This window comes from Oncorhynchus mykiss, chromosome 2, assembly GCF_013265735.2.
Source record: "Oncorhynchus mykiss isolate Arlee chromosome 2, USDA_OmykA_1.1, whole genome shotgun sequence".
Taxonomy (NCBI): Eukaryota; Metazoa; Chordata; class Actinopteri; order Salmoniformes; family Salmonidae; genus Oncorhynchus; species Oncorhynchus mykiss.
In genome coordinates, this window is record NC_048566.1 from 70,444,740 (window position 1) to 70,471,172 (window position 26,433).

At 43.1% G+C, this 26,433-nt stretch overlaps 1 protein-coding gene across 2 annotated transcripts in view; it reads right to left on the reverse strand.

Annotated features, from left to right (window-relative positions):
• The window catches only part of LOC110495228 (N-terminal EF-hand calcium-binding protein 2), a 144,092-nt gene that overhangs the window by 42,102 nt on the left and 75,557 nt on the right, over positions 1 to 26,433 (reverse strand). For both annotated transcript variants that reach the window (XM_021570521.2, XM_021570520.2), the window contains exons 6-7: positions 595 to 734; positions 27 to 154 (exon numbers count right to left, since the gene is read on the reverse strand). In XM_021570521.2, coding sequence (XP_021426196.2) covers positions 27 to 154; positions 595 to 734 — 268 coding nt within the window. The remainder of the gene's footprint in view (positions 1 to 26; positions 155 to 594; positions 735 to 26,433) is intronic.

The window sequence follows — 26,433 nt, forward strand, 5'->3', positions numbered from 1 at the left end:
GTGTGACACAGGCATAGAGGCCTCACCTGTAGCAGTGTTGATGTTCCTTGGGGCAGCATCCTTGGCAGCACTGACTCTGTTGTTAGGAGGGTAGTCAGGCACTGGGTTCTCATAACATTTCTCTGGAACCTGTTGACTGACCTTAGAAGGGTACCTATACAGAGGGAGTGAAAGAGACAAACAAAGGGAGATACCTAGTCAGTTGTACAACTGAATGCATCTTCCACATTTAACCCTCTGAATCAGAAAGGTGCGGGGGGCTGCCATAATCAACATCCATGTCTTTCGGCACCTGGGGAACAGTGGGTTAACTGCCTTGCTCAGGGGCAGAACGACAAATGTTTACCTTGTCAGATCGGGGATTCAATCCTGCAACCTTTAGATTACTGGCCCAATGCTCTAACCACTAGGCTACCGGCTGCCCCAGAGAGGGATGAGAGATGAACGAGAGAGAGGATGAGGGTGGATCACAGTAGCCAGAGAAGGCACATTGCTAGGAACCTGAGTGATTTTCATTTGGGGTACTTCCAGGCTAAATTTCACACACATAATGACATGACACAGCAGTGGTGTCCTCCTCACTCCACAACTCACCCTGACTGACTACAGTGCTGCTCGTCAATAGCGTCCACAGCACTCTCCACCGAGTTCAGCAGAGAATGGATCTGATTGGCTGATTCCTTCAACAGGAAGCGGGTAACAAATTGCTCCACATTGGTCCCTCGTTCATACACCTGGCGAGAGGAGAGATAGATAGAGGCGTAGGGGGGAGGAGAGAAGCCTTAGCACCCTTCTGCCCATCTGAACACATATCAAATATGTCCCTCTCTGCATGTCTTTCACTGCCTCTGAAAGCTTCCTTCCTGCAGAGTGCTTTTAGAACAACATTTCCCCCCCAAGGTTGAAGACAGGCACTTTCTCTAAGCTTAAGAGAAAAAATTAAATATAGGCAGTAGTCAGCTAGGATGCAGCCTTGGCCGTACTCATCTATAGTCAGTTTAATTTCACTGGTTGAAATAGACAATATTCTTCCTGCTTTGCCATTGTGGGGAAATGGTTTGTGCTGTCAAACAAGCTTTATGTTCTTTTGGATAAACTTAATTGTCAGCTCTTGTAAGCAGACACACAATGAGATTTCTAAGATAATTAGAACACTTTGTTACATCAGCCTTATAATTAATTATCACAGAAAAACGTAAACAGGCCAAGAAAATAGAAAGTGAATATCGAATTCCATTATCTCAGCCAATGTCAGCTGTAGGTTCAGAAACAATTTGCATACTGGTCTGATAAGAACAAATGAGATAATGTGCTGAGACTTTTCTATGACTTTGTATTGGCATTTCTGGTGATTGCATACCAAAGAATGAACATTAATCCAAGTCTCATCATTGCTTGATAATATGAAATATAACCTACTGTGTGACTAGAGAATCTACGAAGAGGCTGTCTGATACTTTAGAAGAGTTATAACTTTGTTCTCAAATTGCACACTATAGACATTGCTGAGCTGGTAGAGTAAAGATGCAGACAGAATGGAATCTGGGGTTGGTGCCGTGGCCATGTTTCATCAGCATCAGATTTTGTTTCTCGAGGTTGTAGAGTTCAGGTTATAGTGTGACAGCAGGAAGGAGGAGGTTTAAGAGTGTGGTCATTCCTTCACCATCCTCTATCTCTGCCCCGGTCTCTGCCTCTGTCCAGTCTCTGACCCAGTCTCTGCCTCTGACCCTGTCTCTGACACTGGCTCTGACAATGGCTCTGACACTGGCTTTGGCTCTGGCTTTGACCCTGTCTCTGACCCTTCCTCTGCCTCTGCCTCTGACCCAGCCTCTGACCCTGCCTCTGACCCTGTCTCTGACACTGGCTCTGACCCTGGCTCTGACACTGGCTTTGACCCTGTCTCTGACACTGTCTCTGACCCTGTCTCTGACACTGGCTCTGACACTGGCTCTGACACTGGCTCTGACCCTGTCTCTGACCCTGTCTCTGACACTGGCTTTGACCCTGTCTCTGACACTGGCTCTGACCCTGTCTCTGACCCTGTCTCTGACACTGGCTCTGACCCTGTCTCTGACACTGGCTCTGACACTGGCTCTGGCTCTGACCCTGTCTCTGACACTGGCTCTGACCCTGTCTCTGACCCTGTCTCTGACACTGGCTCTGACCCTGTCTGACACTGGCTCTGACACTGTCTCTGACCCTGTCTCTGACACTGTCTCTGACACTGGCTCTGACCCTGTCTCTGACACTGGCTCTGACACTGGCTCTGACCCTGTCTCTGACACTGGCCTTGACCCTGTCTCTGACACTGTCTCTGACACTGGCTCTGACACTGGCTCTGGCTCTGACCCTGTCTCTGACCCTGTCTCTGACACTGGCATTGACCCTGTCTCTGACACTGGCCCTGACCCTGTCTCTGACCCTGTCTCTGACACTGGCTCTGACCCTGTCTCTGACACTGGCTCTGACCCTGTCTCTGACACTGGCTCTGACACTGGCTCTGGCTCTGACCCTGTCTCTGACACTGGCTCTGACCCTGTCTCTGACCCTGTCTCTGACACTGGCTCTGACCCTGTCTGACACTGGCTCTGACACTGGCTCTGGCTCTGACCCTGTCTCTGACACTGGCTCTGGCTCTGACCCTGTCTCTGACACTGGCTCTGACACGGTCTCTGACACTGTCTCTGGCTCTGACCCTGTCTCTGACACTGGCTCTGACCCAGTCTCTGCCTCTGACCCTGTCTCTGACACTGGCTCTGACACTGGCTCTGACCCTGTCTCTTACACTGGCTCTGACCCTGTCCCTGACACTGGCTCTGACCCTGTCTCTGACACTGGCTCTGACCCTGTCTCTGACCCTGTCTCTGACACTGGCTCTGATCCTGTCTGACACTGGCTCTGACACTGGCTCTGGCTCTGGCTCTGACCCTGTCTCTGACCCTGTCTCTGACACTGGCTCTGACCCTGTCTGACACTGGCTCTGACACTGGCTCTGGCTCTGACCCTGTCTCTGACACTGGCTCTAGCTCTGACACTGGCTCTGGCTCTGACCCTGTCTCTGACCCTGTCTCTGACACTGGCTCTGACCCTGTCTGACACTGGCTCTGGCTCTGACCCTGTCTCTGACCCTGTCTCTGACACTGGCTCTGGCTCTGACCCTGTCTCTGACCCTGTCTCTGACACTGGCTCTGACCCTGTCTGACACTGGCTCTGACACTGGCTCTGGCTCTGACCCTGTCTCTGACACTGGCTCTGGCTCTGACCCTGTCTCTGACACTGGCTCTGACACTGTCTCTGACACTGTCTCTGGCTCTGACCCTGTCTCTGACACTGGCTCTGACCCAGTCTCTGCCTCTGACCCTGTCTCTGACACTGGCTCTGACACTGGCTCTGACCCTGTCTCTTACACTGGCTCTGACCCTGTCCCTGACACTGGCTCTGACCCTGTCTCTGACACTGGCTCTGACCCTGTCTCTGACCCTGTCTCTGACACTGGCTCTGACCCTGTCTGACACTGGCTCTGGCTCTGACCCTGTCTCTGACCCTGTCTCTGACACTGGCTCTGGCTCTGACCCTGTCTCTGACACTGGCTCTGACTCTGACCCTGTCTCTGACCCTTCCTCTGCCTCTGACCCTGCCTCTGCAGAGAGGAGATGATGGATTCTATAAAGGACTATACTGCAGTCTGCACCAAAGTAATACTTTGAGAATTAATATAGTAGACCATACAGCAATCAAGCATGGCAGTATTTTCATTAAAAAACATCAAAACAGTGATACAATGTTGTTTACAAATACAGGGTGTACATTAGGGACAGTATCAGCAAGAGGTAATGGTTTATGCAATGGATTGAAAATATATTGCAAGCACAGCTATGTAGACACTGGTCAGTGCTGGAGATAATGAAAATGAGGTTGAAAAGTGGTTTAATTGCCCTTTAAGATGGTTTGCACAAACAGAGACTATTTGATTGATCTTAGTATACAAATTAGCTTCAGATCATTTGAAATTACGTCAGTCATGTTTTGTGTGCATATGACACACAAGTAGAGCAACATATGATACACGAAGCCTGCGGTTGGCCTTGTGTACTGCACTAATGGTCCGCCCGCTGAACGGTCCTCCAGGGGAGACAGACAGAGAGGCCTATTAGTAGTGTGATAGTAACACAGGCAGGGTGAATACTACAGTGTTGGCTTACAGGTCCATATTCTATTACGCTGAGGTCGCCAGGATAGGGTGTGTGCGCAGAGTGCAGCCCGTTAAAAGGGTGTGGGTTCAAAGCCCTGCATCATTGACAAGTTAGAGGATTCCCAGCTCTAGTAGAGGGGTTGAGGAAAAGTACATGAATTTGGAAAACGGATTATCAAATGGCTGAGCCAGAGAAATAGCCACAACCTCGAAATGCATGTGAATAGAGGTCATTTCCCAAAATCTGTCATTCAATTCAGAGCCATCCATATAAAATGGCGACTGAATAAGGTATATCTTGTCTCAGATGTACCTGTAATATGAGTGACAATTCAGAGGTGGGAAAACCAGAAAAGGTGTTTCGTTAACTAATGGGCTTGTTAAATATCAAATATTAGTGTCCTGAGCAGCAGGTAGCACCTAATGCAAAGCCCTTTCAGCCACAGATCATATCACTGTAGGTCATTACCACAGGAGGTTGGTGGCACCATAATTCGGGAGGATGGGCTCGTGGTAATGGCTGGAGCGGAATAAGTGGAATGGTATCAAAAACATCAGACACATGGTTTCCTTGTGTTTAACGCCATTCCATTTGCTCTGTTCCAGACATTATTATGAGCCGTCCTCCCCTCAGCAGCCTCCACTGGTCATTACACAGGGAGAGAGAAAGCATTAATAGATAACATCAAGCCTGGCTGCTGTGGGCTGATTACAGAAGACAAGTGATAGAGGTCTAATTGCTGCTCTGTGTGTGTGAGCTGAAGGGCCTGATGATAAAGAGGACTATGATCTCTTCATTAACAGGGTCTACCTTCAGGGACAGACACACACAGGAAGGGTCTCAGACACAGGCATTTTGTGATAAAGGCTTTCAGCAGTCAGAAAACGAGACGTAATGAGGGTTGAATGCAGTGTGAGACAGAGAGATACCTGAATTGAGTTGAGTGATATCTGCCACTTCTATCCCTCTCAGAGTAGGCTCCTCTAAGATTATGAAAAATCTAGACATACAGTAACCTAATATTTTTATGACTTCTAAGATGACGGTGCCTGATGATTCCTTATTGATAATGTGTGAGCCTTTGCTTCCTCAAATACTTTATTATAAAGCAATCATACACAAGAGGGCGTGCTAAACTACTATTTTAGCACGGATGTGCTGCGGTCGTAGGTACGAAGAGGAGCGGACTACCGTAGATCAGCACAGCTGTGCTAAAAAAGTTGTTTTGCACGCCCTTTTGTGTATAATTGCTTTTCTACAAGGGGTTACCAATTACATAAAAAACTTTATTTTGATAAATGTATTCATAGGCTATCATCCCTTAACAAAAATATAGGCCTAGTCCCGACACATCTATTGTTGCTAGCCAAGCGGCTGGCCAATCATTCTATCGGTCAGGTTGCCATGCTGGCTGGCAACGCTCTTATCCTTTGCATCCAAGCTAGCCTACTAAGGCTAACAATCACTTCATTCACCTTGGGGCGGCAGGTAGCCTAGTGGTTAGAGCATTGGGCCAGTAACCGAAAGGTTGCTTAATTGAATCCCGGAGCTGACAAGGTAAAAATCTGTCATTCTGCCCCTGAACACTGAACCACTGTTCTGAGGCCGTCATTGTAAATAAGAATTTGTTCTTAACTGACTTGCCTGATAAAGGTTAAAAAAACAACACAAAAAAAACTGTAGCTGGTAAGACAGCAAACTAGCTGCATTTCATTTGGTTTGACCTGCTTTTTTATTTACATTTCTTTCTTTGTACACATCCATAAAAATTATGCTGATTCATGACTTCGACTGGCTGAGAAAATACGTCTGCCTGGTCCTGACACGTTAATTCTCAATAGGACAGTGGAGATCAAATGTCAATATTGAAACAATGTTGCAAACGCCAAGAGACAGACAGCAACATTTGTACAAACCCTGTTGTTGCATACCATATGTTAGGCTAGAAGCAAGGATAAATAATGTCTCAATGCTTTTTTTACAGTGGAGATGAAGTTAATGGATTGGCTGGCTGGGCTGATGGGACAGTGGATGTGCAGGGATTTCTCAGATGGAACGGAAAACAAGATGCCCATTTTTGCGTCATAGGCTTAACCATGCTAAACAGGTTTTTTAGTATGGCTTAGAACACATCTCAACCAATCACAAGGCAGATAACCCACTGTTCCTAGTGGGTAAGACTTTGTTCTTAACTGACTTGCCTAGTTAAAAAGGTTAAATAAAAGTTAAAATTAAAAAAATGCTTGTTTAGATCAACCTGTTTTGAATTAAATATAATTTATGCATATCCAAATGGTGTTGCTAAGAAACATATTGACTGCTGTTGCTAGGATACTAATAATTGGTTCAAGTCAGCCAACAGCCACTTTAGAGTGTGTAGCTTTGAATGTTTATATTTTAAAATAGATAAAAACATGAGTTATCTTGGCATATTTGTTTTCAAACAGATCACACCTTTGTGGGCAGGATTGCATTCCAGCTGGACAACAGAGACAGTGACACAGAGGAATGCTTAACTGTAGAATAGGCCCTGCTAAAGATAATTCCACTTGAGCCTGCTATACTGCCCATTTCCTGTCTATAAGGATAATGTTACACTGTCAATTCCATAAAAACCACAGTTCACATAGTTCACAAATATCAAATCATATTTCATGACAACCTGACGTCTGTTGTGTATGTACTTAATCATTGTAATACATCATTATCATACCCTGGAATTGACAGAGGTACGGGATATAGGAAGTTAGACAAACATGAAGTTTGACTTGTCACGCAAGTTTGACTTGTATTACCTCAACTGTATTATAAGAGACAGTTCACAGTGTTACACTGTCACTAGCACATTAGAGTGGCTGAAGAAAGGTTTGGGATTTTCTTTTTAAACTCATCATGATGGAGTCTGAACAGTGACAGCCAGGTAAAGGCGCTGTGCTGCCTGCATCAGTAGAACTCCTTTGGTCCTGCTCCAGACCCCGTTAGACAGAGCGTCAGAGAAAATGAAAGAAAATATTGAATCTCAATCGCATTAGTGAGGCTTGAAAGCAGTCAGAACATGAGGCAGTTTTTCAGTCATGGATACAGCCATTCAGTGGCTGCAATGTTGCAGAGACTTTACAAGACCGGGATTAGATCTACTGCTGGAGAAAATTAATGGAGGAGACAAGGAGCCTCCCCTCAAAGGAGCCAATGATTGAGCTGTATCTCTTCCATTGTGTGTGTGTGTGCGTGTATAAGGTAAATCAGGGGAATCCATACACTGTGAAATGAAGTCTCCACTTTTCTTTGTCCTCTGTGCACATTCCATGGCTGTGTGAGTTTCTTGAGCCTCAGATAGTTCAAAATGCTGAGAGAAACCTTACGGAAGCTTGTATCATCCCGTTCTACTCTACAGTAGAAGGGGATGATACTGCTGTGCAGCGGTTCTACCAGAAAGGACATTTCTTACAATGTCACCCCTTCAGCGAAGATAACAACCTGCTAAGGTCCACCTTCATGTTCTATGGTTAGCGGATTCAATTATTTAAGATGGTTCTACAAATAAACTGAAAGTCTATTAGCTGATTAATCTGCCAGAAATTATATACAAATTTTAAGCAATGTAGATATTGGTATTCCAAGATTGTCTCTCTAGGTGAGTCATATAGATTGAATGCAAAGTGTAAATTTCCAAATTAAGTCTTCAATAAGAAAGGGTTCAACCATTGACTGTCAATATGGGAAAATTACATACTGTAAAGGTGTGGATTAAAGAAGGAAGACCAGCAATTCACCAGAGAGATATTTCAATGATGTACAACTCAGGCCTAGAAAAACCATTTAGGTACACCAGAGGCTCTCTTGACAATGTCTCCACATCCATACCATGAGACTGGAGAGGTTGTGACGTGGTAAGCTTGGACCCAGGTGCAGAGAAGAGACCAGACGAGGAATCAGTGGTTAAGGATAAAGAACCCAAACTGACACTCAAACTGCGATAGTCCAGTGGACGAGTTCGGCAGTGTGCTGTGAGCATACTCCGCCCAGACGAGGAACTTGCTCCAGTTGCTGGCCTGGGTGGAGACGAAAGAGCGGAGGAACATCTTCAGCTCCTGGTTGGCCCGCTATGTTTGCCCATTCTGCTGTGGGTGGAATCCTGAGGAGAGACTCACCGAGGCCCCCAACAGGGAGCTGAAGGCTTTCCAATACCGTGTGACGAAATGGGGCCCAAGATCCAAGACAATGTCCTGGGGAAGTCTGTGTAGTTAAAAGACATGGGTAATCATGAGATTAGCAGTCTCCTTCGCTGAGGGCAACTTGGGTAAGTTAATGAAATGGGCTACCTTGGAGAACCGATCAACGACCACCAGGATAGTGGTAAGCCCTTGGAATGGTGGTAACCCTGTGATAAAGTCTACGGACAGGTGGGACCAGGGCCGGCTGGGGATGGCCAGAGGTTGGAGCTACCCAGCCGGTCGCTGTCTTGAGGACTTGCTTTGGGCACAGAGGGAACAGGCCGCAACAAAGGATCCCACATCCTCAATCATGTTGGGCCACCAGAATTTCCACCCCAGTATCCGATAGACCCCAGGATACCCAGTTAATTTAGAGGGGTGTCCCCATTGTAGTACTCGGGAACGGGCTGATCGTAGAACGTAAAGTCTGTTAGTAAGTCCACTGCCGGTGTCAGGTTCTCAGGTCTGAGCTTGTTAGACCGTGGACTCAATACTCCATATCAGAGGGGCCAGCATGCGGGAGCCGGGGATGATGGTCTCGGATTCCCTCTCCTCGTTAGAGACATCGTGTTGGCGGGACAGGGCATCTGCTTTCTGATTCTTGGATCCCGGGTGATAGGCTAGTGTGAAATCGAACCTGTTAAAAAATAGAGCTCACCTAGCTTGTCGAGTGTTCAACCTCTTGGCTTCTTGAATGGAGACCAAGTTCTTATGGTCCGTCAAGAGCACGAAAGGATGAGATGTCCCACCCCTCAAGAGCCCACTCCCGGTTGCCTACATCATAGTTGTGTTCCGCTGGCGAGAACCATTTGGAGAGAAAGGTGCATGGGTGCAGTTTCTTGTTCTCCTCGTTCCGCTGTGAAAGCACGCCCCTGCTCCAGTGTCCGAGGCGTTCACCTCTACCACAAAGGGATGAGTAGGATCAGGATAAACGAGGATGGGTCAACGAGGTGAAACGTCCCTTGAGCTCCATGAATGCCCTGTCACCCTCTGGAGTCCAGCAAAAATGGGTCTGGGAAAAAATGGCGCTGCCACCTCACCAAAGTTGCGTATAAAATGCCTGTAAAAATTGGCAAACCCGAGGAACTGCTGGACCTGCTTGAGTGAGGTGGGACGGGGCCAGTTGGTGACTGCCTCAACCTTTACGGGGCCTACTTGGATACCTGAGGTAGAGATAATGTGACCCAGGGACGGAACTTGGAAAACTTGGAACTCACACTTCTCTATCTTGACATATAGTTGGCTCTGTGGGTGGGTTACAACATTCTTGATCTGGGTGATCTCTGCTGGGTCCATGTTTGGGAAGAAGCTTGCTGTGACATGGTAAGGTTGGACCCAGGTGCAGAGAAGAGACCAGGCGAGGAATCAGTGGTTAAGGATGAACATAATACTTTACTTAGAAACGGTAGCTACACAGTACACCTGAAAAAAGTATCCAAAACTCACTCAGGAAACAAGCGCACACAGTAAGCAATTCAAGCTTCTGCAAAGGACAACAGAAAACACACATCTTTTAACAGGGAAATCATAAAGACTAAATTGGACAGGCCTGAGTGTCGTTAATGTCTCTAGGACGGTCTCTGCCACCCTCTGGTGACAGGTGGAAGCATGACAGAGGTAACTGGATTCTGATGAATACACACAACCAGTACAGAACTGCTCAAGCATGACTTAAATACATCAATATCCACCTGTCAGTCAAGCCACAGTAAAAACAGTGAAAGCAGTAGTAGTAAAAGTAGTAGTAAAAACAGAAGGGAGACAGAAAATGGGAGTTGTGCAGTTATCTCTGTGTGAAGTTGACACTGATAGCTTAGCAGACATGTCTTAACGGGATCCTTGGGATGTCCCACCTCTGACGTCACCCCATTAAAGTTTACATTTAAAATGGTTAAGGTAAGGGTTAATGTTAGGGTTAGGTAAGAGTTATGGTTAGGGTAGGGGTTAATGTTAGAGTTAGGGTTTAGGGTAGAGACGTTCCAAGGATCCCAGATAGTGCTAGCCATAGTTTAGCAGGTGCAGAGTGATCTCCAGCAGGGTGTACCTAGGGCTGTTGAGGTGACCGTATTACCGCCAAACCGGCAGTCCCGAGTCATGAAGGCAGACACATTACAAATGACCATTTAGTCACGGTTATTACGCTTCTCCAAGCTCTGATGCTGCTGCTGGTCATTAGTAGCTTACCAAACTTGTTTACTGCCTGGTACTAAGCACTCTAGTGTCCCTCTAATCACTCTGACATGAATGCAAATGTATTCAAAAATCTAATCAAGCACTTCATGACAGCCCATGAGCTCATGTTGCGCAACATTTCCATAGGCTGTGCAATTGTGGGGGAAAACAGAGTGATGGCCGCTAATAAAAAGAGGAGGATCCCATAAGCTTTCTATAGGCTAGGCCTACTAAATTTGTTTCTCCACTTCCTAATAGTAAAAACATTGCTTATATTTACAATAGGTGTATAGCCTACCTGGCTGGCATGAAAATAAACCATAGGGAAAAGTGTCCTCCTTTCGATATTTAAGTGCATAGATGGCATGTATTTTTTCCCGCTACCGCTGGTTCAATACAGGTGCATGATAATGGTCCATTCTAAATCCATACAAATTTCACACATATATTATTTAGTAAATGCAAAGACAAGATTAAACCAAGAATAGTCTGATGGGTGACAATATTAGCCTATCACTTATTAGACTTACTAGACTCCTGAACAGGTAATCAAATGGCTACCCGGACTATTTGCATTATGTGCCCCCTCCCAAACCCTCTTTTTACACTGCTGCTACTCTCTGTTTATCATATAGGCATAGTCCCTTTAACTATACATTCATGTACATACTTCCTCAATTGGGCCGACCAACCAGTGCTCCCACACATTGGCTAACCGGGCTATCTGCATTGTGTCCCACCCACCACCCGCCAACCCCTCTTTTACGCTACTGCTACTCTCTGTTCATCATATATGCATAGTCACTTTAACCATATATACATGTACATACTACCTCAATCAGCCTGACTAACCGGTGTCTGTATCTAGCCTCGCTACTTTTATAGCCTCGCTACTGTATATAGCCTGTCTTTTTACAGTTGTTTAATTTCTGTAACTACCTATTGTTCACCTAATACCTTTTTTGCACTATTGGTTAGAGCCTGTAAGTAAGCATTTCACTGTAAGGTCTACTACACCTGTTGTATTCGGTGCACGTGACAACTAAACTTTGATTAGATTTGTATATATTATCACTTGTGAATGATGCCCAGCATAAGAAACAACGCCTTTTTTTTACGACTTGTTAGAATCATAGTCGCACACCTCATGCAGCCTAGCCCATAGGCCTCTATGTTTTAATAGGGTTTGTATCACACCTCATGTAGCCTAGCCCATAGGCCTATATGTTTTAATAAGGTTTGTATCACACCTCATGTAGCCTAGCCCATAGGCCTATATGTTTTAATAAGTTTTGTATCACAGCTAAAGTGGCCAAATAACTTCCTAAAATTAAGCACATGAATCTACTTTACAAGGGGTGTAGAGCCTAACTGGCATATATAAACAGTGTGTGAGTTGATAATTTGTGAATGATAATTTTCACCATAAAAATGCACCTTTATAATTAAAGTGAATTGAACATTCGAGCTTATAGCCTACTACCATGTGCACATTGCTGCACTTATAATGTGAAGAAATGGCCTAATAATTTATCAACATTTTAAGCTAAAGGTTCTGATCTGTTGCGTCAGCCACATTGCATAAAAAAAGTTGTATTAATTTGGGATCTATCGCATCCCACATCTGTCCCAGACTGGAATATTTATTTCTCACACAGAATAGAGTAGGTCGACTTTTGTACTATGGGGGATAGTAGACATAGGCTAGTGCTTTTAGTGTTCTTTAGGCCTACTCATCTTGTTGGCCGATGAAAAGTAAATGTGGACAGTTCATCCAATATCTTCAATATGCACCTCGAAATTGGATAAGGACGCCTGATCTGTCTGTCTTAACTTGTAGCCTGTGAGAAAGACCTATTCACATGACTTAGAGCCATGTGTGAGTGAGACACACTTCGAATTGCACAGCACACTCAGGGAGAAGGGCACAACGCAGCACTCCGGGCCGCAAAAGGCATGAATTTTTCAGGGTGCATTAAGGCTACAACGGGGATGCCGCCTTGAACTTCAAGTCATTATCAAGTGCATGTCAAACTGTGAATGAGAGACTGATGAAGTGTGTACAGGCTATGCACAAAACAAAGCAAAGCTCATAACTTTCAAGCGATGCCACGGAATTATAAGCCAATCTTGTCTTCTAAATTAACTAGTGTCGCCCACAGCCATTTGGCATATCCACATCAGGATCTAACATAAGGACTCAGATTATGCTATTATTTTCTTCTGAAATAGACTACATTTTCTTCAAATCATGCTTCTTTAGACCTGTCTAAAATAAATTATGGATTTATTGTGAAGGTGTAGGCTATATTACATGCATTTATTAGACTTTTTAAAGAGGCTTGTAGGCTAAATGAGTTTATGTTAATTAACGGTCAATTACCGTGAGAATGACAGTTATTTGTTTGACAATCACTGGCTGACGAAATTTCGAGACCGCCGCAGCCCTAGGTGTATCTCTCTCCACACCATCATGTCAGCAGGAAGGTAACGAAAAACAATGCCCCCAAATACCACCAAATGAGCCCCGTCTAAGCGCCTAATTATAATCGCTGCTCACTGCCATTTTCCAGGCAATTTTAATCAGGAAGGGTGATTTGGAGAAGGCCTGCGATTCTGAAATGATGACAAAGCTTTTGGTTGGACGATGGAGAAGGCTGGACAATAAATAATTTTCAACAAGGGCTTTTTTCTATCGACTTTGATTAAGACATGATTCAGCACGGCTGTATCCCTGTGCCTACTGTACTCCTTGCTACAGAGGAAGGGTTCCTGAGGAGTCATACTGTAAATTGTCTAAATGCTTCTCATTGCTCTAGCTCTTTTTATATATATATATATATTTTTTTTAAAACCATTTTTCTCCCCAATTTTATGGTATCCAATAGCTACTATCTTGTCTCATCGCTACAACTCCCATATGGGCTCAGGAAAGACGAAGGTTGAAAGTCATGAGTCCGCCGATACACAACCCAACCAAACCGCACTGCTTCGTAACACAGCGCTCATCAGACCCGGAAGCCAGCTGCACCAATGTGTCGGAGGAAACACAGTGCACCTGGCAACCTTGGTTAGCGTGCACTGCGCCCGGCCCGCCACAGGAGTCACTGGTGTGCGATGAGACAAGGATATCCCTACTGGCCAAACCCTCCCTAACCCGCTGCAGTACAGCGCCCTTAACCACTGCGCCACCCGGGAGGCCCTCTTTTGATTTAATTTAATGATGCAGAAGGACTGCATTCAGTAAAACCACTGAACTGACAACCTGCCTCTTCAAAAAAGAGTAATGAGACAATATATGATTGCATGAAAGGAGGTCTCCACTGCAGTGCGGTAAGAAAAGAAAGAAAGTCCATAGCCAAACTCCTCCGAAAGTCTGTTTCAATTCACATTGCTTCTGGGATATAACTGTCCACACTTCAGACAACTAACTACGAGTCTGCAGCACGGCAAACACGCTCCTGGAGCATCACTGAAGACAAAATGGGTGGAGAGAGAGAGGGAGGCTGTGGAGTTCGTCTCGCTGACAGGCGCCTGGAGCCACACAGAAAACCCCCAGAGAGGTTTACTGTAGAGCAGGAGGCTCCCAGGCTTAACGAAAGACCACATTCCCTCTATTAGCCAGGGATGGGCCAGGCCCACATAGTGCTGCTGCTCCACCATATATATCTTCATCATCCACACCCCAGACCCTGCTGCTGCCCAAACCATATCTCTCTCCCACACTCTCCCTTGCTACCTACATATCTCTGCTTCACACTCCCAACCTCCCTACACCCCCCACCTCCACTCTTCCAACCTCCCTGTACCCCTCACCATCACTCTCCCAACCCCCCTCTCTTCCAGCCTCCCTACGCCCCTCAATCACAGTCTTCCATCCTCCCTACACACCTCTACCCCTCTCTTCCATCCTTCCAACACCCTCTACCTCTCTCTCCTATCCTTCCTACACCCCTCTACCCTATTGTCCCATCCTCCACACCTCTCTACCCTATTGTCCCATCCTCCACACCTCTCTACCCTATTGTCCCATCCTCCACACCTCTCTACCCTATTGTCCCATCCTCCACACCTCTCTACCCTATTGTCCCATGCATGTTGATACTTCAAGACAAGCTACTACAGCACTCTCTTAATGGATAAGGGAGACTCAAGCTCAAAATAAACGTGAGAACAACGAGTTATATAGAGACAGAGAGAGAATGCTTGAAAGCCTGACCTATTTCAAACTGACAAGATGTAATTATAAACAGTGTTTGACTTGGGCAGGAGTTTACCGGAGCTGAGTACCAGCACCTAAAATGTTCTACTGTTTGAGTTCCTGTTCCTCTTATAGAATATTAGCTCTAAAGTATTGTGGCAGTACCGGCACCCAAACAGTACCGGCAACTATTTCAGTCCAAGTCAAGCACTGATTATAAACACACAAAGTGACAGGCAGAAGCATGTCATATTATCTTACTTCCCTCCTCTCTCTGGTGAAGAAAAGAGTTGAGACAAGAGCAAAGATTCTTCTAATCTCAACATTCAATTCACTGGTACTATTAATCAGGCACTAACAATTCAGTCATCATTATGTTGGGCTGTAATTGGACTGAATGAAAGTTAAAGATATTATCGGGGGAGGATCTGATCATAAGTCAGTTTGAAAAGCAGTTGGATTGGCTGGCTGGTCTAGTACCTGATGGGCATTGCTGATACTGCATTGATGCATATGTATAGAAATTAGAATCAAGTAGATTCAAACAAAAAATGATAGCTTCTAGGGTGTCATGTGTTAGCAGAACCACAGCCCAACCACAACACAACCACAACAGAAGGTGAAGAGTAAGATGAAAACAAAGCAAATCAACCTTCCAGATAGAGGGGACGATGCAGTCTCTAGAGGTCCCTGACCTCAATGAATTATAGATTACAGGATTCAATCTTTTTTAGTTTCTATTCCCAAAAGTAAATGGGGTCTCTCTCTCTGTCTCTCTCTCTCTCTCTCGGGTAGGGGGATATGATAGAAACTGCTGCTGCAGTGAGAGAGAGAGAGGAGATAGAATAACTGTGGTGCCCCTAACCAAATACATTACAGCCCAGAGGTTTAGTCCTGGGCTGGAGAGGGAATTCAAACAGAATTCTTTATTAAGGTTGCTGATGTGATTCTGTGTTATCGTGTATGGTTTTATTTTTACATTAACACTGGATACACTATATCAATAAGGTCAAAAAAACATATGCAGGACTGAAGAAAGCAAAGTTATAAAACCTGACCTCTGCATCCAACTTTAAAGAGAACTCTACTTGAAATCGGCACATAACTAATGAATGCTGTGCAGCTGTTGCTAAATTTGGCGTGACACACTGTAGTAAGGTTTGTAAATAAAACAATATACAATTAACTTGATAAATGATAAATAAATCAAACTTCGTCTTTGATTTCCTGTGTCCTATCTCCCCATGCTCTGTGATCAGACAGAACAAGATGGATGACTACATGCATCTTGAGGAAAGGTAGAATGTTCTCCATTTGGCTTTCATCAATTCTGTCAGGGAAGTTAGGAGAAGGAGAAATTATATAAAGATGGCAAATTGAGACACATACATCTGAGACAAATACAGTGTGTCTGATCCACATCCATGTTCAGCCACGTTGCAGAGAAAAATTGAATATTACAGTTAGTCTGGTCCCATTGATAGGATAGTCTCGAGCGATTGTACAATCGAGTGATTGTACGTACTCCAATAGAACGGAGTGCAGAGGCGGCATATTTGCTTGCCAACATAGTCTCATCAGGATGCCAGCACGTTTGCCTCTCTTGCGCCGTCACTTCCTCTTCGATTCCCAGGGATTTGGGCCTGGTCCGGAGTAAGCAGAACAGAGCTGTCGACTCATTGAAGTAGAAATTGTGATCCAAATCGAGGTTAGTGATAGCTGCTCTGATGTCCAGAAGCTGTTTTCGGTCATAGGAAATGATGGCGAAGACATTATGTACAAAAAAGTTAAGAGCGGCGTAAAACAAAAACGCAAAAGAGCAGAAAGGGTCAGGAGCCTGTAAAACGGCTGCGATCCACTGCAGCGCCGTCTGACCAGCATGAAATTCATATTGACTGTTGCCACTGACTACTACAGTATAGAAGCTATGTTTGGTTCTAATAAACCTGACATTCTATCTAAAGGTGCTTTAGACTGCCATCGTACCATCACACCTTAAACATATCTGTTTCTACAGACCTTATGGATACATTCCACTCCATTTTGGATCAAAATATGGTCCAGCTATACCCAGACTCAGAACGAAACCAATTAGCAACCATTGAATTTGAATATACATTCAGCATCTGATATGACTTTGAGCTCTTGGCATGGAGAATTACATGAAACCATATCTAGTATTCCTGTATCATCAGTGAACAACACATGAATGATTCTGCAAGGAGAACGTTGAGGGTCTGAGAGTGCCATCAAACATGCACTGTAATGTACAGTACATCTCGCTGGTTTTTCAATACATTGCCTAGACCGGACGGCAGCCTCGGGTACGGCGAGGGATGGAGGGGTGTGGTGTGCAATCACTAATGTTAAGGAAGTCATTTTTGCTGGCGTGAGTTAGAATACCTCATGATAAGCTGCAGACCACACTATAGTATTTACCAAGAGAGTTTTCAAAGGCTGATATGGCGGACTGAAGATGGCGGTGCAGAATGCCTATTGAAAAAGTTTAGAAATATATGTCCCTAAAACAGACCAAATAATAGTACTTTTAAGCTCATCTGCTCACTCGTGGGCAACAACATCCAAACTGGATAATAACTCACAACAACTTGTAAGGCTAGATCATTTTATAGACAAACACTACCAATGCAGTCAAAATAAAAACATGGTGGAGACTCTTCTACTGACACGAAGGACCTACTTTCACCACCCTGTATGATAAGCGTGGAAACCAAACTGCTAAAATCTATAAATGATCAATTAGGCGACCTTGAGTTAGTCCGTAAAGATACACAAGAGACGAAGGCGAACCTTGAAATGAGTGATGAGAAAGCTGCGACACTGGAAAAATAAACTAAAAACCTGAAGGGTACAGTCAATGTCATCGAAGCTTAATGAACTTAAAAGAGAGAACAAGTTGTTAAGAGAATGCCTACTGATATACAGACTAGATCAATGCGCAAAAATCTGGTGCTTACCGGAATTAAAGAGGATGAAGGTGAAGATCCAGAGAGTTCATGGTTAAAGTGCTGCAGATCCCAGGCGACACCATCGACCAAATTAAACTTGAACGCTTACATTTTATTGGACAGAGAGGACAGCGATAAGAGTTCCCAATTGTTGCAAAATTTGCAACCTTTAAAGATAAAATAATGGTTCAAAGCCTGGACAAAAGACTTGCTTGCTTTAAAACAGTCACGATCCATTTTCAAAGGAAATCGTAGAAAGATGCAAAGTACTGTATCTACCTTTAAAAAACAATAGACTAAAAGGGAGACGTGTAGCTCTTGTAGTCGACAAGCTATACATTGATAACCAACTGTTCCGAGACACCACCACTACTCCATGGCTATTCTAGACAAAATGCGCTGCAGTGGATCGCAGCTGTTTTACAGGCTCCTGACACTTTCTGCTCTTTTGCGTTTTTGTTTTACGCCGGTCTTAACTTTTTTGTACATGATGTCATCGCCATCATTTCCTATGACTGTAATAAAAAATAATAAAGGATCTATAAATACACTATATTATTGAAGTTAGGAAATGTTATAAAATAATTGCTATTCTATTTTTTATGTATAGTATTTATAAATAGACAAAAGATAGGACAATTCATTAAATAATAAATCCCCAATTACAAGGGACTGGAACACAAAGTACCCAAAGCTCGAAATTAGGCAGGAATCAACAAGCGCAAATAAAAACACAACATAAAATGCACAGTATGTGGGTATGTATGGGTGTATATGTGAGGGGAGTGTGGGTGTGTAGGAAGATGGAGTGCCTGTGTGTTTTGTGTGATTGAGTTAAGTGAGTGAGTAAGGAAAATGGCTGCAAATGCCGGAGACCATGTGTGTCTGCGAGTAGGACTTGTGACAGAGTGAGTCTTTACTTTTGTGCAGATATGGGATTTACATTTTAAAATATAGCTTGTTCATTTTTTTCCTATCATGATGGAACGGTGCCAACCCTATATCCTAGACACCCACCTGAGCGACCCACCCACTAAGGAAGAGTCCTTATCTGTTTTCTAGGTCTTCTGCAAGTAGCCTACGTAGCCATGACAGAAAGGTGAACTATGGGTGGAAGGAGAGAGAGGGGCAGAGGTGTTAGTTTGGGAGTGGTGGCGTGAGCGAGTGTATGAATCTTTGAGGTTTTTGGCTAGATCGTCCAAGCTGCTTGATAAGGACTCCATGAAAGTGCTTTCAATGCCATTTTGACTATGCTAGTACTTCCTGTTTTGGGGGCTTATCTAAACTTATGAAATGGAAGCTCCAGATAGCCCAGAATAAGTTGATCAGGATAGTATTGAAGGTGAGTCCACATACTCACATTGGCAGGAGCTGCTTTCAGGAACTTAACTGGCTTCCTGTTGAGGCTATGGTGTACCGGATTAGACTAGGTTTGGTTTACAGGAGTATTTATGGTCCTGCGCCCAGATATCTAAGTGATTACTTTTCTCATGTTAGGGATGCACATAATCACAGCACCAGATCAGGTGTTGCTGATGTGTGCTTATACAGGTTCAGGAGTAATGCTGGGAAAGGTACTTTCTTGTATACTGGAGCCTCATAATAGAATGAGTTGCCTCTGTCTATAAAAACAACGTCCTCTCTGGGCAGCTTTAAAAATAAAGTAAAAATATGTTTGGTGTCTGTGCCCATATGAATAACCCCTATGATGTGACTGGAATGATGAGATAGATGTTCTTCTATGTTTTAGTTTTATTATTTCATTGCCATACTGTGTTCGATCTTGTCTCAAGCGGACCACAAAGGAAATAAGTCCCAGACTTTATTGTGTGTTATACTCGATGATTTTATTAATGTGCAAGTATGGCTTTTAAGTTTTATGTGTGCTTGTTTTTTAAAATGGCCGAATTAACAAACTAAACTAAACTAAATCCCACGTCTGTTGACAAAAATGCTGAATCCCTTCTGCCAGCCCTTGTTATATGTAACAATCTTTCGTAGAAGTGCTCACATTATCAAGCATATTATTTGTCAGTTGTGGGAATAAATTAAGATATGCAAATGTTTCAATATATATATATTTTTAAGTAACTAGATGCAGTGCAACCATGGCGAAGGCGCTCAAAATAATGTTGGTGGCAAATCTGGTTCTGTACTGTAGGTGGCACCATGTGCTCTTTTTAAAGGATGGGCCCTATCTTTTAAAGGTGGCACCATGTGCTCTTTTTAAAGGATGGGTCCTATCTTTTAAAGGTGGCACCATGTGCTCTTTTTAAAGGATGGGCCCTATCTTTTAAAGGTGGCACCATGTGCTCTTTTTAAAGGATGGGTCCTATATTTTAAAGGTGGTACCATGTGCTTGTTTTAAAGGATGTGTCCTATCTTTTAAAGGTGGCACCATGTGCTCTTTTTAAAGGATGGGTCCTATTTTTTAAAGGTGGCACCATGTGCTCTTTTTAAAGGATGGGCCCTATCTTTTAAAGGTGGCACCATGTGCTCTTTTTAAAGGATGTGTCCTATCTTTTAAAGGTGGCACCATGTGCTCTTTTTAAAGGATGGGTCCTATCTTTTAAAGGTGGCACCATGTGCTCTTTTTAAAGGATGGGCCCTATCTTTTAAAGGTGGCACCATGTGCTCTTTTTAAAGGATGGGTCCTATCTTTTAAAGGTGGCACCATGTGCTCTTTTTAAAGGATGGGCCCTATCTTTTAAAGGTGGCACCATGTGCTCTTTTTAAAGGATGGGTCCTATCTTTTAAAGGTGGCACCATGTGCTCTTTTTAAAGGATGGGTCCTATTTTTTTAAAGGTGGCACCATGTGCTATTTTTAAAGGATGGGCCCTATCTTTTAAAGGTGGCACCATGTGCTCTTTTTAAAGGATGGGTCCTATCTTTTAAAGGTGGCACCATGTGCTCTTTTTAAAGGATGGGTCTTAGCTTTTAAAGGTGGCACCATGTGCTAGGAACCCTAGGAACCAAGCGTTCCAGGATGGTCAGCCAGTCACTGAGATGACGACCCAACTTGGGATGGGGGGGGGGGGGGGGGGGGGGTTAGCGGGTGGAATATTGGAGGGCAATTAGAGGTTTACTAAGTCACAGCTACAGTATGCTTAACAGTGCAAATATCATAGTACAGCTACAGTATATAGACACTCAGTTATCATGGTCCTTTTTAGTGGTAAGTTTACAAACATATATTATGGTAAGTATAATCGAAACATGTATCTCATTATGGTAAATGGTGAAATAAGTATAGCTAGTTATAATTGTAATGGCTTAGCAGATAATAAGAAGAGACAAATAAGTATTTGCCTGGCTAAAAGAGAAGGAATAGAATATCTATTGTTTAGGAAAGACAAAGTTGCATGGGAAAATGACTGGGGAGGGGCAAAATATATTTCTGCCATGGGCAAAGAAACTCTAAAGGGGTGATGATATTAATTAACAATTATTTTAATCCGAATATGCAAACTGTTCAAACAGATATAGAAGGAAAGTGGATCCTTTTAAATATGCTATTGGACCATAAACAGATTTGGCTCATTAATCTATATGGTCCAAATAATGATGATCCACGCTTCTTTGAAAATATATACATGAATATAATAATTTATCGAGCTTACAGGCAATACATGACTCAATTATTATGGTGGTAGTTTAAAATACGGTTTTAAAATACCTCAATGGACCGTAAAGGAAATCACACCACAAACGATCACCCTCATGCACTTAAGGAAATTACGAATATTATGGATATATTCAAATTAGTGGATATATGAAGGCTTAAATAACCTGACCTAGTGAGATATACATGGTGGAATCTCAATCAAGCCAGATGTCTTGACTACATTCTTATGTCATTTTCACTGCACCAAAAGTTAAAAGAGTGTTGATAGGGGACAGAATGTGGTCGGATCATCCAATAATTGGTAAACACGTTACACTTACAGAATTTCAGCGAGGGCGAAGATATTGGACATTTTATCAAAGCCTACTGGATGACAACTTGTTTTTAACCAAGACAGAAGAATTTATAACTGACCTACATAACATACAGTGCCTTGCGAAAGTATTCGGCCCCCTTGAACTTTGCGACCTTTTGCCACATTTCAGGCTTCAAACATAAAGATATAAAACTGTATTTTTTTTGTGAAGAATCAACAACAAGTGGGACACAATCATGAAGTGGAACGACATTTATTGCATATTTCAAACTTTTTTAACAAATCAAAAACTGAAAAATTGGGCGTGCAAAATTATTCAGCCCCTTTACTTTCAGTGCAGCAAACTCTCTCCAGAAGTTCAGTGAGGATCTCTGAATGATCCAATGTTGACCTAAATGACTAATGATGATAAATACAATCCACCTGTGTGTAATCAAGTCTCCGTATAAATGCACCTGCACTGTGATAGTCTCAGAGGTCCGTTAAAAGCGCAGAGAGCATCATGAAGAACAAGGAACACACCAGGCAGGTCCGAGATACTGTTGTGAAGAAGTTTAAAGCCGGATTTGGATACAAAAAGATTTCCCAAGGAGCACTGTGCAAGCGATAATATTGAAATGGAAGGAGTATCAGACCACTGCAAATCTACCAAGACCTGGCCGTCCCTCTAAAATTTCAGCTCATACAAGGAGAAGACTGATCAGAGATGCAGCCAAGAGGCCCATGATCACTCTGGATGAACTGCAGAGATCTACAGCTGAGGTGGGAGACTCTGTCCATAGGACAACAATCAGTCGTATATTGCACAAATCTGGCCTTTATGGAAGAGTGGCAAGAAGAAAGCCATTTCTTAAAGATATCCATAAAAAAGTGTTGTTTAAAGCTTGCCACAAGCCACCTGGGAGACACACCAAACATGTGGAAGAAGGTGCTCTGGTCAGATGAAACCAAAATTGAACTTGTTGGCAACAATGCAAAACGTTATGTTTGGCATAAAAGCAACACAGCTCATCACCCTGAACACACCATCCCCACTGTCAAACATGTTGGTGGCAGCATCATGGTTTGGGCCTGCTTTTCTTCAGCAGGGACAGGGAAGATGGTTAAAATTGATGGGAAGATGGATGGAGCCAAATACAGGACCATTCTGGAAGAAAACCTGATGGAGTCTGCAAAAGACCTGAGACTGGGACGGAGATTTGTCTTCCAACAAGACAATGATCCAAAACATAAAGCAAAATCTACAATGGAATGGTTAAAAAATAAACATATCCAGGTGTTAGAATGGCCAAGTCAAAGTCCAGACCTGAATCCAATCGAGAATCTGTGGAAAGAACTGAAAACTGCTGTTCACAAATGCTCTCCATCCAACCTCACTGAGCTCGAGCTGTTTTGCAAGGAGGAATGGGAAAAAATGTCAGTCTCTCGATGTGCAAAACTGATAGAGACATACCCCAAGCGACTTACAGCTGTAATCGCAGCAAAAGGTGGCGCTACAAAGTATTAACTTAAGGGGGCTGAATAATTTTGCACGCACAATTTTTCCGTTTTTGATTTGTTAAAAAAGTTTGAAATATCCAATAAATGTCGTTCCACTTCATGATTGTGTCCCACTTGTTGTTGATTCTTCACAAAAAAATACAGTTTTATATCTTTATGTTTGAAGCCTGAAATGTGGCAAAAGGTCGCAAAGTTCAAGGGGGCCGAATACTTTCGCAAGGCACTGTATCACCCGACCTCAACCAAATTGAGATGGTTCGGGATCAGTTGGACCGCAGAGTGAAGGAAAAACAGCCAACAAGTGCTCAACATATTTGGGAACTCCTTGAACTGTTGGAAAAGCGTTCCAGGTGAAGCTGGTTGTGAGAATGCCAAGAGTGTATATTTTGATTTGTTTAACACTATTTTTGGTTCTACATGATTCCATATGTGTTATTTCCTAGTTTTGATGTCTTCACTATTATTCTACAATGTAGAAAATAGTAAAGATAAACAACAACCCTGGAATGAGTAGGTTTGTCCAACCTTTGACTGGTACTGTATATTTACAAAAACAAATACATATGCCAGAAGCCACAATCTATCTGCAATATTAATGTTGTGTTCATCTATATTTTTTCATTGCTGTCTATTTACCACCACAAACCAATGTTGGCTATAAGAGTGCACTCAATGAGCTGTATAGGGCCATAAGCAAACAAGAAAATGCACATCCATTGATGGCGCTTCTCGTGAGGAGTGGTTTTAATGCAGGGAAATGTAATTCCATTTTACCTCATTTTTACCAGCATGTCATCCGTGCAACTAGAGGCGAAAAAACTCTTGATCACCTTTACTCCACACACAGAAACGCATACAAGGCTCTCCTTCGCCCTCCCTTTGGCAAATCTGTACTAGTGATACACTCAATACAGAAGTGGTCAATGAAGCCAATCCTATGCTACAGAACTTTAAAAAAAATATTTATATTTTTTATTTCACATTTATTTAACCAGGTAGGCTAATTGAGAACAAGTTCTCATTTGCAACTGCAACCTGGCCAAGATAAAGCAAAGCAGTGTGACACAGACAACAACACAGAGTTACACATGGAGTAAACAATAAACAATCCAATAACACAAACAAGTCAATGACACAGTAGAAAAAAGAAAGTCTATATACAGTGTTTGCAAAAGGCATGAGGAGGTTGGCAATAAATAGGCCATAAGAGCGAATAATTACAATTTAGTAGAACCTGTTAAGGATATGGCAGACATACGCCCCCTTTGGAGAGATTGGGTACCCCTAGTAAACTGGAAAAAAAATCTGTCAAAAATTGCTAATATATGCAAATAAAAATTATTATTGGATAGAAAACACTCTAAAGATTCTAAAACCGTTGGAATTATGTCTGTAAGTATAGCAGAACTCACAGGGCAGGCATTCTTCCAAACTAGTTTTTGTGGCCATGAAAGTTGGAGCAACTTTGACGTCATGGCCCCCACCCTTCCCAACCAGTTATGATTCTGGGGACACTTTCTATCTCTTCCGCTAGATGTCCTCTTTCAGTAGAGCTTTGAATCGTTCAAATCGCGCGAGAATTGACCCTATGGGAGTGAAATTAGTGCGTGCCACGAGAGAATAGGCTGTGCGTATGGGCGCGAATTGGTCCCAGCCATTCCTTTGTTCCAGCACTCAGGAGAAGGGCAGACGATGGCCGATTGAATTGAAGTTTGTTTTGCGTGTCTAAAACATCATAAAGCTTGCTTCTGCACTTAGTTTGACCTGTTTAGTCGACATATAATATGTAATTTTGAAGTTTTGATGCGCAACTTTTCCGGACCAGAGGACGTTTTGGGTGCATTTCAGCTGATGTTATTAGCAGTAGCTAATACAAAGACGCAAGACTTGAAACCAAACGATGTATTGGGTAAGTATGAAGCCTCCAGAACATTCTGAACGAAGACCATCGAAGGTAAGGGAATATTTATGCTTAAATCTGTGTTTCTGTTGACTCCAACATTACGTAGAAATGTAGCTTGGAACTGAGCGCTGTCTCAGCATATGGAATAGTGTGCGATTTCTGTAACGTTAAAAATAAATCTAACACAGCGGTTGCATAAAGAAGCAGTGTATCTTTCTAACTATATGTAGAACATGTATATTTAGTCAAAGTTTATGATGTCTATTTACGTTATCTTGCCGCGCTACATAGATTTCCTGCGGGCATTTTTGAGTAATTTCTGAACGTGAACTCACTGTAAATGGACATTTATGGATATAAATGGCATATTATTGAAAAAAAATATATATGTACTGTGTAACATGTCATATTACTGTCATCTGATGAAGATTTTCAAAAGGTTAGTGAGCGATTTATTTTTTAATCCTGCGTTTGTTGATTGCATGTTTTGGCTATTCAAATGAGCTGTGTCTGGTGGTGGTTTTACATATATATGTGCTATGTTTTCGCCGTAAAACATTTTAGAAATCTGACTTGCTGGCTAGATGAACAAGGTGTTTATCTTTCATTTGAGCTATTGGACTTGTTAATGTGTGGAGGTTAAATATTTTTAAGAATATTTTTGCGTTCCATGCGCCACCGTTTCAGCTGAACGTGGGAGGGTTGATTCCCAATTGGGAACCAGTATCGTAGACAGGTTAACACTGGAGTAAAAAATGAGCAGATGATGATGTGCAAGTAGAGATACTGGTGTGTAAAAGAGCAGAAAAGTAAATAAAATAAAAACAGTATGGGTTAGGTAGATTGGGTGGGCTATTTACAGATGGACTATGTACAGCTGCAGTGATCGGTTAGCTGCTCAGATAGTTTATGTTTAAAGTTGGTGAAGGAAATAAAAGTCTCCAACTTTTGCAATTCGTTCCAGTCACTGGCAGCAGAGAACTGGAAGGAAAGGCGGCCAAATTAGGTGTTTGCTTTGGGGATGATCAGTGAGATATACCTGCTGGAACATATGCTACGGGTGGGTGTTGTTATCGTGAACTGAGATAAGGCGGAGCTTTACCTAGCATAGACTTATAGATGACCTGGAGCCAATGGGTCTGGCGACGAATATGTAGCGAGGGCCAGACGACTAGAGCATACAGGTCGCAGTGGTGGGTGGTATAAGGTGATTTGGTAACAAAACGGATGGCACTGTAATAGACTGCATCCAGTTTGCTAAGTAGAGTGTTGGAAGCTATTTTGTAGGATCGGTAGGATAGTCAGTTTTACTAGGGTAAGTTTGGCGGCGTGAGTGAAG